Source organism: Eretmochelys imbricata, chromosome 2 (assembly GCF_965152235.1).
Source record: "Eretmochelys imbricata isolate rEreImb1 chromosome 2, rEreImb1.hap1, whole genome shotgun sequence".
Taxonomy (NCBI): Eukaryota; Metazoa; Chordata; order Testudines; family Cheloniidae; genus Eretmochelys; species Eretmochelys imbricata.
Window position 1 is genome coordinate 249,749,826 of NC_135573.1, and position 16,424 is coordinate 249,766,249.

The following is a 16,424-nucleotide window of genomic DNA, read 5'->3' on the forward strand; positions in this document are numbered from 1 at the left end:
CACTATCAAATTGTAGCAAATTAATTCAATTGAGAAATATTTTCAAAATATTTTAAGTCGTGGGTTGGAAAATAAATAATGTTATCTAAAGGAAATGCTCAGGTTTTGCTTTTAAGAGGAGGCAGTAATACTATCACTGACCTCTTTTCAGTCTTCTGTTCCATAATTTATGTAGAAAAATATACAAGAAACCAATTTGTAAGTAAAGAATATGTTGGGTTTGTAACGTTTAACAAATAAAACAGCCTAAAGCAAAACCAAAAAGAAAACAATTATTTTATTTCTGTACATCAAGACTACAAATAGTATTTTAACACTTCATTTATTACCTAAATTAGGAAATTATACATTTTATACCGATACTAGTAAACACCTTAAAACCACTCAGTTTCTCCACATTTAAAAGTATATTGCTGGTTACTGCTTATTAAATACGAAACCCAACAGAGCTTCCAGTGACAGCAAAATAGTTTTAGCATAAGAGATGAACCGGAGTCTGTCTGTAAATTCTGATTTTTTTATTAGTTATTATTAAAAACCAGAAAGGATGCACATGTTTACGCATCTTATAGTTTGACTTATAATTAATTTTTTTTAATTGAATGCAAATTTAAATGTGAACACAAACCTTGACTCAGTGATGTACCTGTTATTAGAGAACTGATTCCTTTCATATGAATCCAATTTTTCCCTTGGCAATCAAATTATGTTAAGCAACATCTTCTCACCTACTTGTCTGAGCAGAACTGCTAACAGCCAGATGGATGCAAAAGCTGCTTAGTCACAAAAATAATGAATTAAGACAAGTTTCTACAGCACATACATGGTACTTAAGATGAAGAGAAATGATAGAGAGAAGGAATGTGAACACTGCAGGCTTCAGATATAAAAGATAAAGCCTGATGCTTTGGTTGAAATACTTTTAATAGTTGTTACAAGTATATTTTTTTCCAAAGTCATGACTACTGTATGTACTGTGTATGCCATAGGAGTTTGATACATTAAAAAAAAATCTTTACAGGCGCAAAGGAGAGACAGAAACAGAACAGAGAAAAGCATGGATAGTCATATCTGTTTACGACAATGTCCAGCTGATCATGACACGGCCAAAGGTAGAACTTAAAAATAATCATGCAAATCCAATTTCTTGAAGATATTTCAGAAAGCACAAATAAAATATCAATGTTATCTCTCAGTGCCTGCCATCTCAAGAGATGGTAGTTTAAAACAAATCCATTCTGTTTTAATTGCAACAACTAAGGTTTGTAAACAAGATTTGGGGTTATCAGTAACAAGCATTTTCTATCTCTCAGTTCTGGGATATGTGCAAACATCTACTTCCCTCTAAAGATTTATAACAGGATGTTAAGACCTGTCTTATCCCAACGTGCTGCACTACACACAATTTTATTGCCAGCTTGTAGAATTATTTATATTTGAACAGCACAAAGCCAAAGCTTCATCTTTGGTTAATTTCACAGAGATGTCACTGTTCGTTAAATGTGCTCTTGCTTGGCATAAACACAAACCCCAACCACACTGCACACAGCATTCATTATTTTGAGTCATAATAAAGCAGTGCCAATGTAAGTTTAATGACACTTAACTAACAAATCATGTGTTTAAAAATGAAACCTATTTGAGGGTATTTGATAAGAAATGAGAGCTGCAGAAACCTAGACTGAGTTCCCTTCATCTGCTTGGGTACAGGTGCTGCTTATGGAGTAGGCACTGGTTAGTTCCTCTGCAGAGCTTCTGTTTAAACCTCAGTTCAACTCAGCTCAGCTCAAATCCAGCAGCACATTCAATGGCGTAAAGAAGTTTGCTCCGCATGAGGTTTTCATCATAAAACTCAGGAAGCTTCAGCAAGTTCATGCAGGTACTGGCAGTGGGTAGCCTGTCTAGGTCCGATCCTCCATTGTGAATGCAAAATGCAGGATACAACTCCTGGAAAATACAAAAATAGGAAAAAATTAAGATACACACACAGGCTAAAAAATAATTCCATGACAATCCACATAAACTTCTAGGCAAGGAGCAATTAGAATTTAAGTCTGTTTCAATGGCACTTGCAAAGGTTTAAAAAGGTCAGAGAGGATTTTTTAAACAAAGGGCTGAGGGAAAGCCAACAGGTGCGGAGGAGCACAAGGTTCAGGCAATGACATCCATTAGGGATGAATTTATTAAAGGGGGAACTCTATATCCTAGTTAAGAGGATTGGAATGAAGTTGGTAAAGTACAGGTAGGAGCTGTGAGGTCAGTCAAATGTAAAAAAGTCCTTTTTAAATATAACATGAAGGCAAGCAACTGAATACTGACAACATGTATAAGGTCTTATATACAAATATTAGAAGTCTAAATACGAAGGTGGACAAACTAGAGTGTTTGGCATTAAATAAGGACATTGATAATAATAGGCATCACAAAAACTTGGTGGAATGAGGATAATCAATCGGATATGGTAAGGGTACAAAATATATAGGGATGACACAACAGATTTGCATTTGTGGAAAGAGCGGCCCTATAGGTGAAAGAAAGTAGAGTCAAATAAAGTAAAAATCTTAAATAAATAAAACTGTACCATGGAATCTTTATGGATAGAAATTCCATGCTTGAACAATAAGAGTATAGCAGTAAGAATATTCTATCGACCGCCTGACCAGGATGGTACTGGTGACTGTGAAATGCTCAGGGAGATTAGAGAGGCTATTAAGACAGAAAACGCAATAATAACGGGGGATTTCAATTATCCTCGTACCCAGTCAGGATATGTCACGTCAGGAAGGGACGCAGAAATAAAATTTCCAGACACATTAAATGACTACTTCTTGGAGCAGCTCGTCCTGGAACCCACAAGGGGAGAGGCAATTCTTGATTTAGTCTTAAGTGGCGCACAGGATCTAGTCCAAGAGGTGAATATCGCTGAAGCGCTCATAATAATGATGATAACGTAATTAAATTTAACACACTTGTAGGGGGGAAAATGCCAAAGAAACCCACCACAGTAGCATTTAACTTCAAAAAGGGGAACTACACAAAAATGAGGAAGTTAGTTAAATGGAAATTAAAAGGAACAGTCACAAGAGGGAAATACCTGCAACCTACATGGAAACTTGTTTAGAACACCATAATAGATGTTTAAATTAAATGTAAACCCCAAATAATAATTAAAAAAACCAAACAGTAAGAGGTTTGCCTAAACAACAGAGTTAAAGAGGAGATAAGGGGCAAAAAGGCATCCTTTAAAAACTGGAAGTCAAATCCTAGTGAGGAAAATAGAAGGGAGCATAAACTCTCGCAAGAGTAAAAATATAATTAGACAGGCCAAAGAAGAACGTGAAGAGCAAATGACAAGGACACAAAAACTAACAGCAACTTTTTTTTTAAACTGCAGCAGCAGCCGGAAGCCTGCCAAACAGTCGGGGGGGCCACCAGACAGTTGAGGCGCTGAAGGAACCCCAAAGACGACAAGGTTCTTGTGACAAAGCTAACTGAATTCTCTACACTGCTCTTCGCTCTAGAGCAGGGGTTCCCACATTTCCTGCTCCCGGCCTGCGCCACTTCCCGCAGTTCCCATTGGCTGGGAACGGTGAACCGCAGCCACTGGGAACTGTGAGTGACGTACCTGCGGATGCTCAGCCCGCCAGGGGCTTACCCTGAGCAAGCCACGAACCAAGTTTGGGAACCCCTGCTCTAGAGGATATGGAGGAGATTCTCACACCAGAGCCATATTTTATAGGTGACAAATCTGAGGAACTGGCCTACACTAAGGTACAATAACTCCTCGCTTAACCTTGTAGTGATGTCCTGAAAAATGCTACTTCAAGCGAAATGATGCTAAGTGAATCCAATTTCCCCATAAGAATTAATGTAAATGAGGGGTGGGGTTAGGTTCCAGGGAATTTTTTTTTTGCAAGACAAAAGACATTTTTATATATACACACACATACACACACATATATATATATATATACACACACATATATATATATATATACACACACATATATATATATATATACACACACATATATATATACACACACACACACAGTATAAGTTTTAAACAAACAATTTAATACTGTACACAGCAATGATGATTGTGAAGCTTGGCTGAGGTGGTGGAGTCGGAGGGTGAGATATTTCCCAGGGAATACCTTATTGCTAAATGATGAACTAGCAGCTGGCTGAGACCTCAGGGGTTAACTCATTGTTGTTAACGTAGCCTCACACTCTACAAGGCAGCACAAATGGAGGGAGGGGACACAACAGATGCACGGCAGTGGCTGCAAACATTCCCTGCGGAAACTGAACAGTGATGATGAACCCACGCTATCCCACTGGAGCGCACCACTTTCCAAAGTGCCGTGTATGTGTGTGTGAAACAGAGACAGACAGACACACACCATGTGTGTGTGTGAGAGAGAGAGAGAGAGAGAGACAGAGACACACACACACACACACACATTGCCCCTTTAAGTACATTGACCCCACTCTAAGTACAGTGCCTTTTTAAGGAGATCAGCAAGTTGAGACAGCAGCTGCTGCCAACAAGCTCCTTCCATCCTGAGCCCTGTCATGTCCCCCCCTGCTCTGTGGAGATGGGGTACAAGAGCGGGGGGAGGGGGGACACCCTGACATTAGCACCCTCCCCTCTCCCCCCCCACTCCCTGCACAGCAAGCAGGAGGCTCCTGGGAGCCGCTCCAAGGCAGAGGGCAGGAACAGCTGAACTGCCTGACAGTTGATAGCCTGCTGGGTGGCTGCCGCACAGGGAACTAAGGGAGCTGATAGGGGGGCTGCCGGTCCACCCTGGTTCCAAGCCCCCACCCGCTAGCTCCAACGGCTGCTCTTCCTGCAAGCAGAGGACAAAGCAGCCAGCTGCCAAACAACATTATAAAGGAGCACTGCACAACTTTAAACGAGCATGTTCTCTAATAGATCAGCAACGTAACAACATTAACCGGGACGACATTAAGTGAGGAGTTACTGTATCACTAGCAGAGGTTTTGGAACAAAAGGATAAATTAAACAATAATAAGTCACCAGGACCAGATGGTACTCATCCAAGAGTTCTGAAGGAACTCCAATATGAAATTGCAGAACTACTATCTGTGGTTTGTAACTTATCACTTAAATCAGCCTCTGTGCCAGATGACTGGCAGATAGTTAAAGCAAGGTCTATTGTTTAAAAAGGTTCCAGAGGTGATCCTGGCAATTACAGGCAGGTAAACCTAACTTCAGTACCAGGCAAACGGGTTGAAACTATAGTAAAGAACAAAATTTTCAGACACATAGATAAACATGATATGTTGGGAAGAGTCAACATGGCTTTTGTACAGTGAAATCATGCCTCACCAATCTATTATAATTCTCTGAAGGAGTCAAGTAGTATGTGGACGAGGGTGATCCAATTGATATAGCATGCTTGGACTTTCAGAAAACCTTTAAGAAGGCTCACCAAAGGCTCTTAAGGAAACTAAGCAGTCATGGGATAAAAGGGAAGGTCTTCTCATGGATAATTAACTGGTTAAAAGATAGGAAAGAAAGGGTAGGAACAAATGGTCAATTTTCACAATGGAGAGAGGTAAAAAGCAGGGTTCCCCCAGGATTTGTACTGGGACTTGTGCTATTCAACCTATTCATAAATGATCCAGAAAAGGGGATGAACAGTGAGCTGACACAATTTGCAGATGGTACAAATTTACTCAGGACAGTTAAGTCCAAAGCTGACTATGAAGAATTACAAAGGGATCTCACTAACCTGGATGACTACATGGCAGACGAAATTCAATGTTGATTAAAGCAAAGTAATGCACACTGGAAAAAATAATCCCAACTATACATACAAAATGATGGGGTCTAAATTAACTGTTAATTTAACCACTCAAGAAAGAGATCTTGGAGACATTGTGGACAGTTCTCTAAAACATCTGTTAAATGTGCAGTGGCACTCAAAAAAGCTAAAAGAATGTCGGGAACCATTAGGAAAGGGAGAGGTAATCAGATAGTAACTATCATAATGCCACTGTATAAATCCACGGTACACCCACACCTTGAATACTGCATGGAGTTCTTGTCACCTCGTCTCAAAAAAGATATATGAGAATAGGAAAAGATGCAGAGAAGGGCAACAAAAAGGATCAGGGGTATAGAACAGATTCAGTATGAAGAGAGATTAAAAAGATGGGAATATTCATCTTAGAAAAGAGACAACTAAGGGGGGGCGATATGACAGAGGTCTATAAAACACGAATGGTACGGAGAAAGTGAATAAGGAAGTGTTATTTATCCTTTCACATAACACAAGAATCAGTAGTCACCCGATGAAATTAATAGGCAGCAGGTTTAAAAAAAACAAAAGGAAGTACTTCTTCATACAACACATAGTCAACCTGTGAAAATCGTGCCATGGAATATTGTGAAGGCCAAAAGTATAACTGGGTTAAAAAAAAAAGAATTAAGTAAGTTCATGGAGGAAAGGTCCATTAATGGCTACTAGCCAAGACAGTCAGGGACGCAACCCCATGCTCCAGCTGTCTCTCAACCTCCAACTGCCAGAAGCTGGGACTGGGCGACAGAGGATAGATCACTTGAAATTGCCCTGTTCTGTTTGTTCCCTCAGATGCATATGACCCTAGCCACTGCCAGAGACAGGCTACTGGGACCATTGATATGACACAGTATGGCTATTTTTATGTTCCCTAGGTTGCCCTAAAAGCACTCCCAAATGGGTATGGCAAAAATAAATAAATCATGGCCATACTGTAGAAAACATAAGGTCTTAAGGCCCAGCATGGCGGGGGGTGGGGCGGTGGGGGGGGGGGGAATAGCTAGCTGTGTTATTGTTCACACGCTATATTCTGCAAATATCTGGTTCCACAGAAACAGTGAAACAGGAAAATTTAAAATACAGTAGCATGCAGAAAGAGGTCTTTGATTTATTTGCAACTAAGAAATTATTTGCAGAAATCTTAGGTACAATTAAGTGTAGGCTCGCCTTACGAAGTCTTCCAAGCACGCACAATCCCTGTCATTTCCCCATCACCACAGAATTCGTAGACTTGGAGCTGGGCTCTGGAATTTCCTAACACTTGTATACTTACTGAAAATGCACCAGTGTTAAGCACTGGTAGCAGAGCTGAGCGATTTAAAAAAAAATTTTTTTTTTTTTTTTTTTACTAATAGGTTTCCATAGATAAAAGCATAGTTTTCCATAGATAAAAGCATTTTTGGGGTCCTAAAATCTATTCAAGTAGATTTTGGCAAAGGGTATAGATGACTCAAAAAACCAAACACACACACACAAGTTTCTGAAATAATTGAAAAGTTTCATTTAGACTATTTTGAAATGTTTTGTTTAAACTTTTCAATTTGAAATGGTATTTTAAATGGATCTTTGGCCAATTAAAGACGACCACCCCCCCCCCCCCCCCCACACACACACCACCCACCAATGAAAGATGAAAAACGTCTGAAACCACCGATTCAAAATGAAAACTCAAAAGAAGTCCACACCCTGTTTCAAGTCATCTCAAAATGAAACTGTTTTAAGTTTTTGTTTCAACAAAAACTTTTTGGGGAAAAAGGTTTTGGTCCAAACTGAACAGGAATATTTTTGTATTTTCAGTTTGCCTGCCTCTCTCCTCGCCCACTTCCCAAACTAAAAAATCCATTATTTGCTCAGCCCTGATTGGAAGCTATAGACCACTGGCAGTAGTGGGGGCAAGTATAATGGGCTGGGTCCTTGGGCCTGTTCAGCCCACTTTGCATTGCATAAAGTACAAGATTTCTTCTTTGAATTACACTTTTTTGTTATTTTCCTTATTGCTTCATGTTTTTCCTTGATACCCTTATATATATATGAAGATCTCTAACAAAAAGAAAAGCCCCTTCTTCTCTTGCTAACAGTCAAATGGATCTTCTATAGAGTTTAGTTTAAGTAAGTCTTACATGTTAGAATTTCTATATAAATCTAAAATAAACGTTTTCTTTCAAATTCAATTTAAACTCTCTTTACATTCACATTAATATGTTACCCACATCATATCAAGCCAAGGCTGGATTAAGGAGTAGCCATGCCACAAAGAAACTTTCGTTCAATGTTATATTATCATGTGACCATCTGTCTCGGACTGCAACCTGAATTTCATACAAAAAATGATCAACCTCCTCCTCCTTGGTCCTCAGGTTATTTTTTAGTACAGTTAGAATAGGCAAAATAAATATGGCCAGAAAGCACACACCAAGCACATTACCAAAAAACTTAATCTTCCAACTGCACAGAAGTCAGGACACGTAAATATTATTTTCTTTGCTAAATTCTGACATCGTGTCTAATGCTACCCAAGACACAGATTAAAGGCAGTCCTGGACCCAAAGAGTTTGCAGTCTAAGGTCACGATCTTTTGGCATGTATTTAAGTAAACATGAGTTGTCCTAATGAGGTCAATGGCAGTATGTGCATATGTAAAATTAAGTACTTTTAAAATTTTGGCAGGACTGGGACCTAAAATTGTCTATTAATGAGGTACATAATATTTTCTATGCAAGACACATTATATTTTATTTTAAAGACCATACACTTCTGCGCTTTTTAAGATGCAGAGTACCAATAATATACCACAGAATCAGGTAGTTCTTATGTACCTACATATAAAACCAATAAGAAGTCTATCAGGTAGAAACTGGCCAAATTTGGGTTGGTCTTCTGATATGTTGACCAAGTATGTGAGGTTTTATTTCATGTATAGTTTTCTAATCTCTTTAAGAAATCAAGTTTATTTTGCCAAGACAAATGGGGATGTAGAGGACATTTATTTGTTACACCTAATGCTTGCTTTCACTGGCAAGGGAATATTAATTTCAACAAATGCTTGGCTGAGCTAAAATAGATCATCTGGTTTTAGAAATTGTAAAAAAGCCACCCTAAGGCTGGAGGTCAATGAGATTTTAAGTTAAATGACTGTTTAAATGGAGGCCTTAAAATGTGATTCACAGCTAAAATGCTGCAATTTTAGTGTTCTTTTCAAAATGCTAATTGAATTTTCCTACTTTAAGCTTTAAAAATGTAAAAAATGAAGTTCTATATTCAAGTGTCATGCTAAGGGCACCATTTGTTGCATAATTAAATACTGTACAACGGGAATCTGCAACAGTTTGGAAGTAAGTATCATCAATTTATTATGTGACCTGATTGGAACTTAACAATTTTCAACCGCACTTTAATGATTTTTTTTGTCTGTAACAATCACATTTATTAAACTTATTAAACTTTAATTAGCTTTAGCAAATGTTACTCTGAGTCCAATAATCTGGCACTAAGGGTTCTAATAATTTTTACATGCTGCAAACCCAGACTGTGCTATTTATAAGCTATGAACTCTGAAATGATCCCTTCTCTTAAATAAATATGAACTATAGCGAAGGTGAAGGTTCCACAATGCAGTACATACAAGATTTTAGTTTCAGTGCTAACGATTGTGTTCTTAATAGCAAAATTTAATATCTATTTTAATACAACTATAGAACAATTAATTACTGAAGAGATTTTGCATTAATTTCCACCCTCAACATATTGCAAGCTTTTTTTATAACAAACTCATATACTCATTTGACTTATTTGACTGCTAATAATACTTAGCACTTACAGTACATAGTGCTTTTCATCTTGAGAGCACTGTACAAACATTAATCACAGGCTACCACTATATGAACACTCATGCCAATAGCCATTGCCTATTCCCTTTTCCAGTATTCATTTACAACTTGAGAGCTCCTATGAGGGCCTTAGCAGCTAGCACTGGATTTCTGGGGCATAGCTATGAAAAACCCAACTTCTCTTGGGTGGCTGGTGAGCCCCAATGATGCCAACGGCATGCCCTACTTGGTAGGGGGCTACTGCTAACCAATCCATGCACCCCTCAAGTGTTGGAACTGGCTGGTTTTCAGTGCTGCCCACGTAAAGAAGCAATATTTTTTGCTGTACTTCCTACTGCCAGAGCAGCTGTGTGGGGCGTGGCTTGTAGGTCAGTCCTACAATTAACTCCAACTCCTTGCTTATGTGTTTGACCATGCTGCACTTGACATAGCTATTCTAACCCGCCCATTCTCCTCTGGCACAGCACAGCCATGCTACAGCAGACATCCCCTGAGCTGCTCCCCTGCCTTTCACACGTGATCCAGTTACACATGGATTCTAAAGCCTCTCCTTGAGCACTGACCTTTTTGGATTCACATTCCACATCTCTTCTTACATTTCATAGTCTGCTTCAGTGCTTGGTCATTCTATACCTCCTGCTTTTGCTGCGTGGTCTCCCTCCCTCCCCTTTGTTAGAAAGACAAGTGGCAATTTGCTACATTTCTCTCTCTCTTTTATTAGACTTTTTCCTTTGGTGTATGGCCAGTTTTAATTGTGTCCTGTCCTATACACCTTAGTCTCATCTCCTGTGAGTCTAATCTCTGCTTTTACTGGCACCATCTGGAGTAGTCTCGAGACTAGAATAATGTAGCAACCAATTTACCATCTATAGGTGCATACAACTGTGGGTATTGAGGGCTTTTCAAATAACTGACCATATATGAGGAGTCTTATGCTAACATCCTGGTGTGGTGAGCCCAGATCTGAATACAGTAGATGAGGGGGACAGCCCAAGACCACATATGATGTGTGTTTCAAATGATCACACATAGTAATTATCACATACTATGTTGTATATGCCACGTGTGGGTAAAAATAAAAGTAAAATAAACATATTGTAAGTGGAGCTAGTAATGCTGCTTCTTGTTACAGTTGCCCAACACTTACCACTATTACCGGCTTCAGTTACTTATAATTTAGCATCAATGGTTAGTTTGACAGAAATTTTACATGCTGTGTATAAGAACATAAGAGTGGCCATACTGGGTCAGACCAAAGGTCCATAGAATCATAGAATATCAGGGTTGGAAGGGACCGCAGGAGGTCATCTAGGCCAACCCCCTGCTCAAAGCAGGACCAATCCCCAACTAAATCATCCCAGCCAGGGCTTTGTCAAGCCTGACCTTAAAAACTTCTAAGGAAGGAGATTCCACCACCTCTCTAGGTAACGCATTCCAGAGCTTCACCACCCTCCTAATGAAAAAGTTTTTCCTAATATCCAACCTAAATCTCCCTCACTGCAACTTGAGACCATTACTCCTTGTTCTGTCATCAGCTACCACTGAGAACAGTCTAGATCCATCCTCTTTGGAACCCCCTTTCAGGTAGCTGAAAGCAGCTATCAAATCCCCCCTCATTCTCATTCATTCTCTTCTGCAGACTAAACAATCCCAGTTCCCTCAGCCTCTCCTCACAAGTCATGTGTTCCAGTCTCCTAATCATTTCTGTTGCCAAAATTAGCGCATCCATCTAGCGCAGCATCCTGTCTTCTGGCAGCGGCCAATGCCAGGTGCCCCAGAGGGAATGAACAGAGCAGGTAATCATCAAGTGATCCATCCCCTGTTGCCCATTCCCAGCTTCTAGCAAACAGAGGCTAGGGATACCATCCCAGTCCATCCTGGCTAATAGCCATTGATGGACCTATCCTCCATGAATGTATCTAGTTCTTTTTTTGAAGCCTGTTATAGTCTTGGCCTTCACAACATCCTCTGGCAAGGAGTTCCACAAGCAGACTGTATCTGCCACCTACTGAATGATTATCAAAAGAAATATTAAATAATTACTCATTCACTGAGTGGGGCAGGAGTCCTAGGGAAAAAATAGTATGTGATCATGTAATAAAAGCCTCTATCATAATGCATACACACAAGAGGGCTGAATTAAAGTTGCACAGGCAACCTCAATTCTGGCACTTCCTAACTTCTTAGTGCTTGACTCTGAAACCATACTGTTCTTTTACCATATGTTTTTTAGATCTAATTTTAATACATGATGTATGGTGAAAGTGTGCAGAACTCCAAATATATTTTCCTCATCCCCGTGCTGTTCCAGTCATCTAAACTGCATACTGTTCTTATTTAAAATAATGGTAAGAACTGCTCTGGAAATATTTATTTAGCGAGAAAATTATCTCACCCCCAACCCTAAACAGAAATAAATACAGATATTTTGTAATCTAATAGCGATAAGAATTGCAATACTTGAGACAGAACTTGCATTCATCCGCTGTTAGTGCATGTGCCTATATTTATCCAGTAAACATGAAAAATGACTTACCACCCCATTGCTAGTTAAATATAACCTCAAATTGCTTTATAATGTGAAACGTTATTAGCTGTATAGCCTAAGAGTAAGTTAATTGAGCAATACTTCTAAGGTAAGAGCTAAACAGAACAATATATCAAAGTGTTATTTGAAAGTGATATTCTGCACTGATGACTGTCTCTATACATTCCAGATTAGCAGAGATTTGTATTAATTTGTTAGACAGAACAGTACTACAGTGTTTGACAACATATTTACTATTACTATACTACAGTGTTGATATTCAACAGTCTATTCTTTACAATATATTCACTAAAGATGAGCACTGAACATTCCCAAACTTCTAGAGGAAATGGAATCCAAAGCCAGATTTGAGTCAAGAATTGTGTAGATTGCTTCTATTATAACAGAGCAAACCAAAACCTCTGGTCTGAACATCCCTGAACTGAAGACATTTTAAAATTGGGATCTGCACAGACCCATCACTAATATTTATAAGTGGCAGATAAACATTTTCTCCACATTCAAACTCTATTGCAAATAGCAGTCTAAGAAAAGCTACTTGTTAGCACAATATTTGGATGATGGGTAATGAATTATAAGCAGATAAACGATATTCAAAAGGAAACATGAGAAATATGTTCCCGGATTCAAACGCAGATGGGTTTTAGTGGATGTTGATATATCCTAAATCCTCTTCTGCCTATTTCTGAACACATTCAAGCTAAAATCAATCTGTTCCCTGAAACTGATGGCAATACTGCTTTATGTACATTATTAATCGAGATGAGATGCAGTAAAAGCAGTGCAGCAAGCATCCTTCACAGCAAAGTGCAAACATTTTTAATGATGTATACTTCTTGCAAAGTCCTACTACCCACTTAAAGGAACTCTCCAGTCAGAACACATGAATGTGAAATAATGTTTCAAAAAATATTTGTAAGCTATATAATTAACTATACTCAATATGCACATTTGCAAATGTTTAAGTAGCAATTGTGGTCATAAACAGACATTTTTTCTTGCATTTTCTTAATTCCCAAAGATATAAATTCCCATATTTTAAACCAGCCAGTTTATTTCTGTCATAATTGGATACTACTAGTAGTCTGGACAAGCACTCTAATCAAAGCCAAGTAATTAATTTTAATCAAAATTCAGCAAGTTGTGTACCTTAAAACCCAAAAGAGGAGGTCGAGAACAGCTTGTTACAAACTTGAGTAGTTTGCGTTTCTCTTCATCAGTGAAGCTTTCCACAACTCTCCAAAATATTTTAATTACAGGATGGTCTGCAGTATATCCACCTATAATACAATTTTAAAATATTTTAAAAGAAAAATCAGTTTTATACAATATGCAAGCAGACAAATTATTTTTAATATATCATTTTAGAGACTATCCTATCAGTTCTAATCAGGTTGAAAAGAAATTAAAAGCAGCACGCCAATTCATCTGATTTGCTGTTCACCATCACCAGCAGGCCTCTTTGGACATTAGTAATTCACAAACTTCTCCCTCTCACTTAGTACCTGTGTTCTGCATAATTTTCTTCCAGTCTTATTAATTGTACTTTTCCAGGATGAATCTCATTTTAAAAAAAATTTCTGGCTCCCTTTGCAATAACATTACTAGTAACAATTCTTTTAAAGGAAAGTAAAAATAATTGAAAAAAATGAAAATGGTAATATTGAAAGCCTACTGACAGCGATAACTAGGATATTCAAAGATAGCCGTTTATACAATCACAATATGCTTTTATACACCTATAATTGAAGATTTATTGGTAGAAAGAAAGAAGATTGATTGTATTTTGGTACTTATGAGTTGACAATGCACAGAATTGCCATGCAATGTGTGATTAATTTGTCTTTTTATAAAGGAAGAACATTTCACTGCACAAAATACATTCCTAGACTTGGGTAAAATCATAATTTTAAGAAAACTTCATTGTGCAGAATACTGAGGAAAGCATTTCTTTATGATTAAAATGGAGATTCAAAGAATTACTCAGAAATTAAATATTTTTAGCAGACTTAAAATAGTAATTCAAGACATCTTTTCTGAGATGGGTATGAGACAAATGAGCATTATAAATGGGTTTGAACCACATTTGTTTAGTTGTTTTCACAACTGATTATGTAATAATTATTATAAAGAGGTAGGACAGAAGGAGTAATGGGATTGGGTGAGTATGATTGTATATCTCCCATAAATCAATATACCCAGGGAAGGGTGAATATAATACAGACAAAATCAGTTTTTAAAACATGCATTGACATTTATGTATAGTCCAATTCTACAACCCTGAGCAAAGCCTTTCACTGAGGACTAGTGTTTTCAATGGGCTGCTCGCAGAGTAAGGGTGGAAGAATTATCCCTTCATGACTCCTTCAAGGATAAGTATCTGAATGCATTGGTTGAAACAGACATCTAAAGTCACTTGGGTCCTTATTGTCAGAGCTGTTGAGCCCGCCAACTCCTATTGAAGTCAATGAAAGCTACAGTGCTCTGAACGTGTGGCCACTTATTTATACCTAGGTACCTAAATATAGGTTTGTGTGTGTAACTCTAGGAACCCACATTTGATAAATCTGATCTTATTCTTTCCAACCCTCTTAAATTCAGGGAATCCAAAGGCCTCTCATTTTGAAAGCTTTGCCACTAACATCAAAAGGGCAAGATTGGGCTCCAGCTCCTCTTCTAAGAAGTTGCTTTAGGAAGAAAATGTAAAGAGAATTTTTAAAATATTCTTTATTTGTGAATCAGCCACAACAACTCATTTGTGTAGTTGTGATATACTTGCCTGAATAGTTTGTGAAGGATTTAAGGTCATCCAGACTAATAGGAACCTGGGCACCAGAAATCAAAACCTGCATTTGATGAAAATTCGATGATTAGATTTGAGGTAGAAATTAAACATTTTTTTCAGTTTTGAAATAATTATTATGCAAACACTTCTCCAACATAGCTAAACAGAAGTACCTGTATTTCTTGCTGATCAAACATCCTAAGACATTCGAGGTTAACAACATTGGCAAGACCCTGTCGGAATGCAAGGCAATGCTGTCTAATCTGTTTGTTTAGTCTGTAGTCTGCTACAAGATGGATGTAGGCTATTCTGTTTGCACTGGTGACAGGAATATCCTTTCCACCTGGCTTCAGTTCAACCACCTGTAAACATAAAAATATGTATTTGTTCATAATCCTGGTAAACGCTAATTCTATATATTGCGTGTAAATGGAAAACTTACACTTCCAAAAATGAGCTACAGAAAACTCAAGGACATGACTTACATACTTGAAAATAATTGAAATATATTATAATACCATTGAAATTGGAAAAAAGAATATCATGAGGTTGTATTACTACGTATTTATATAGGAAAATATATATATAGGAGTACAAATTAATGTATAAGATGTGAGGTATCACAGGAAATGATTTTTCAGCCCCTAACCTCCAGCTGTACTTGTGTAAAATTGGACATACCCATATATACCTGTGCCTAACTACCATAAAGTAATTGGGCTGGGAGGTGTCAGAAACTCCACTTCTAGGAAGAATGTAGTGTGAAATACTAAATAGAGTATTATGAATCAGCTAGAGCAGGGGTTCTCAAACTTCATTGCACCGCGACCCCCTTCTGACAATAAAAGTTACCGTATATACTTGTTCATAAGCCAAATATTTTTGGTAAAAATGTGACGCATCAAAGAGCAGGGGTCAGCTTATAAATGGGTCTACACCAAAATTTGATGATTTTAAACTCTATGAAATCATTGAATTGAATATCTAATACATTATCCTTTTGTTTACCTGGAGCATCTGCAGGCATGGAGCCCCTCAGTTCCCTGTGGCCGCAGTTCGCTGTTCACAGTGAATGGGAGCTGCGGGAAGTGGCGCGTCACTTCCCGCAGCTCCCATTGCCTGGGAACGGCGAACCGCGGCCACTGGAAGCTGAGAGGCTCCGTGCCTATGAACGCTCCAGGTAAACAAAACGTCCCGACCCGCCAGTGGCTTACCCTGACGTGCCGGGAGCCAAAGTTTGCCAACCCCTGAAATATAGGGTTGGCCTATGAGACAGTCATACAGCTTTTACTATTTTTATCTATCCATCTTGGGGGGTTGGCTTATAAATGAACAGGCTAATGAATGAGTATATACAGTACTACACGACCCTCATGACCAAAGCCTGAGCCTGCCCAAGCTCCACTACCCCAAGCAGGGGAGTTGGGGGGGAG

The 16,424-nt window shown here is 38.4% G+C and overlaps 1 protein-coding gene across 2 annotated transcripts in view; it reads right to left on the bottom strand.

Annotated features, from left to right (window-relative positions):
* Nucleotides 1-259: 259 nt before the first annotated feature.
* UBE3C (ubiquitin protein ligase E3C) overlaps nt 260-16,424 on the bottom strand; it is a 170,883-nt gene continuing 154,718 nt past the window's right edge. For both annotated transcript variants that reach the window (XM_077808366.1, XM_077808367.1), the window contains 4 exons: nt 15,165-15,353; nt 14,986-15,052; nt 13,356-13,486; nt 260-1,947 (listed from right to left, as the gene is read on the bottom strand). In XM_077808366.1, the coding sequence (XP_077664492.1) occupies nt 1,777-1,947; nt 13,356-13,486; nt 14,986-15,052; nt 15,165-15,353 (558 nt within the window). In that variant the 3' untranslated portion in view covers nt 260-1,776. The remainder of the gene's footprint in view (nt 1,948-13,355; nt 13,487-14,985; nt 15,053-15,164; nt 15,354-16,424) is intronic.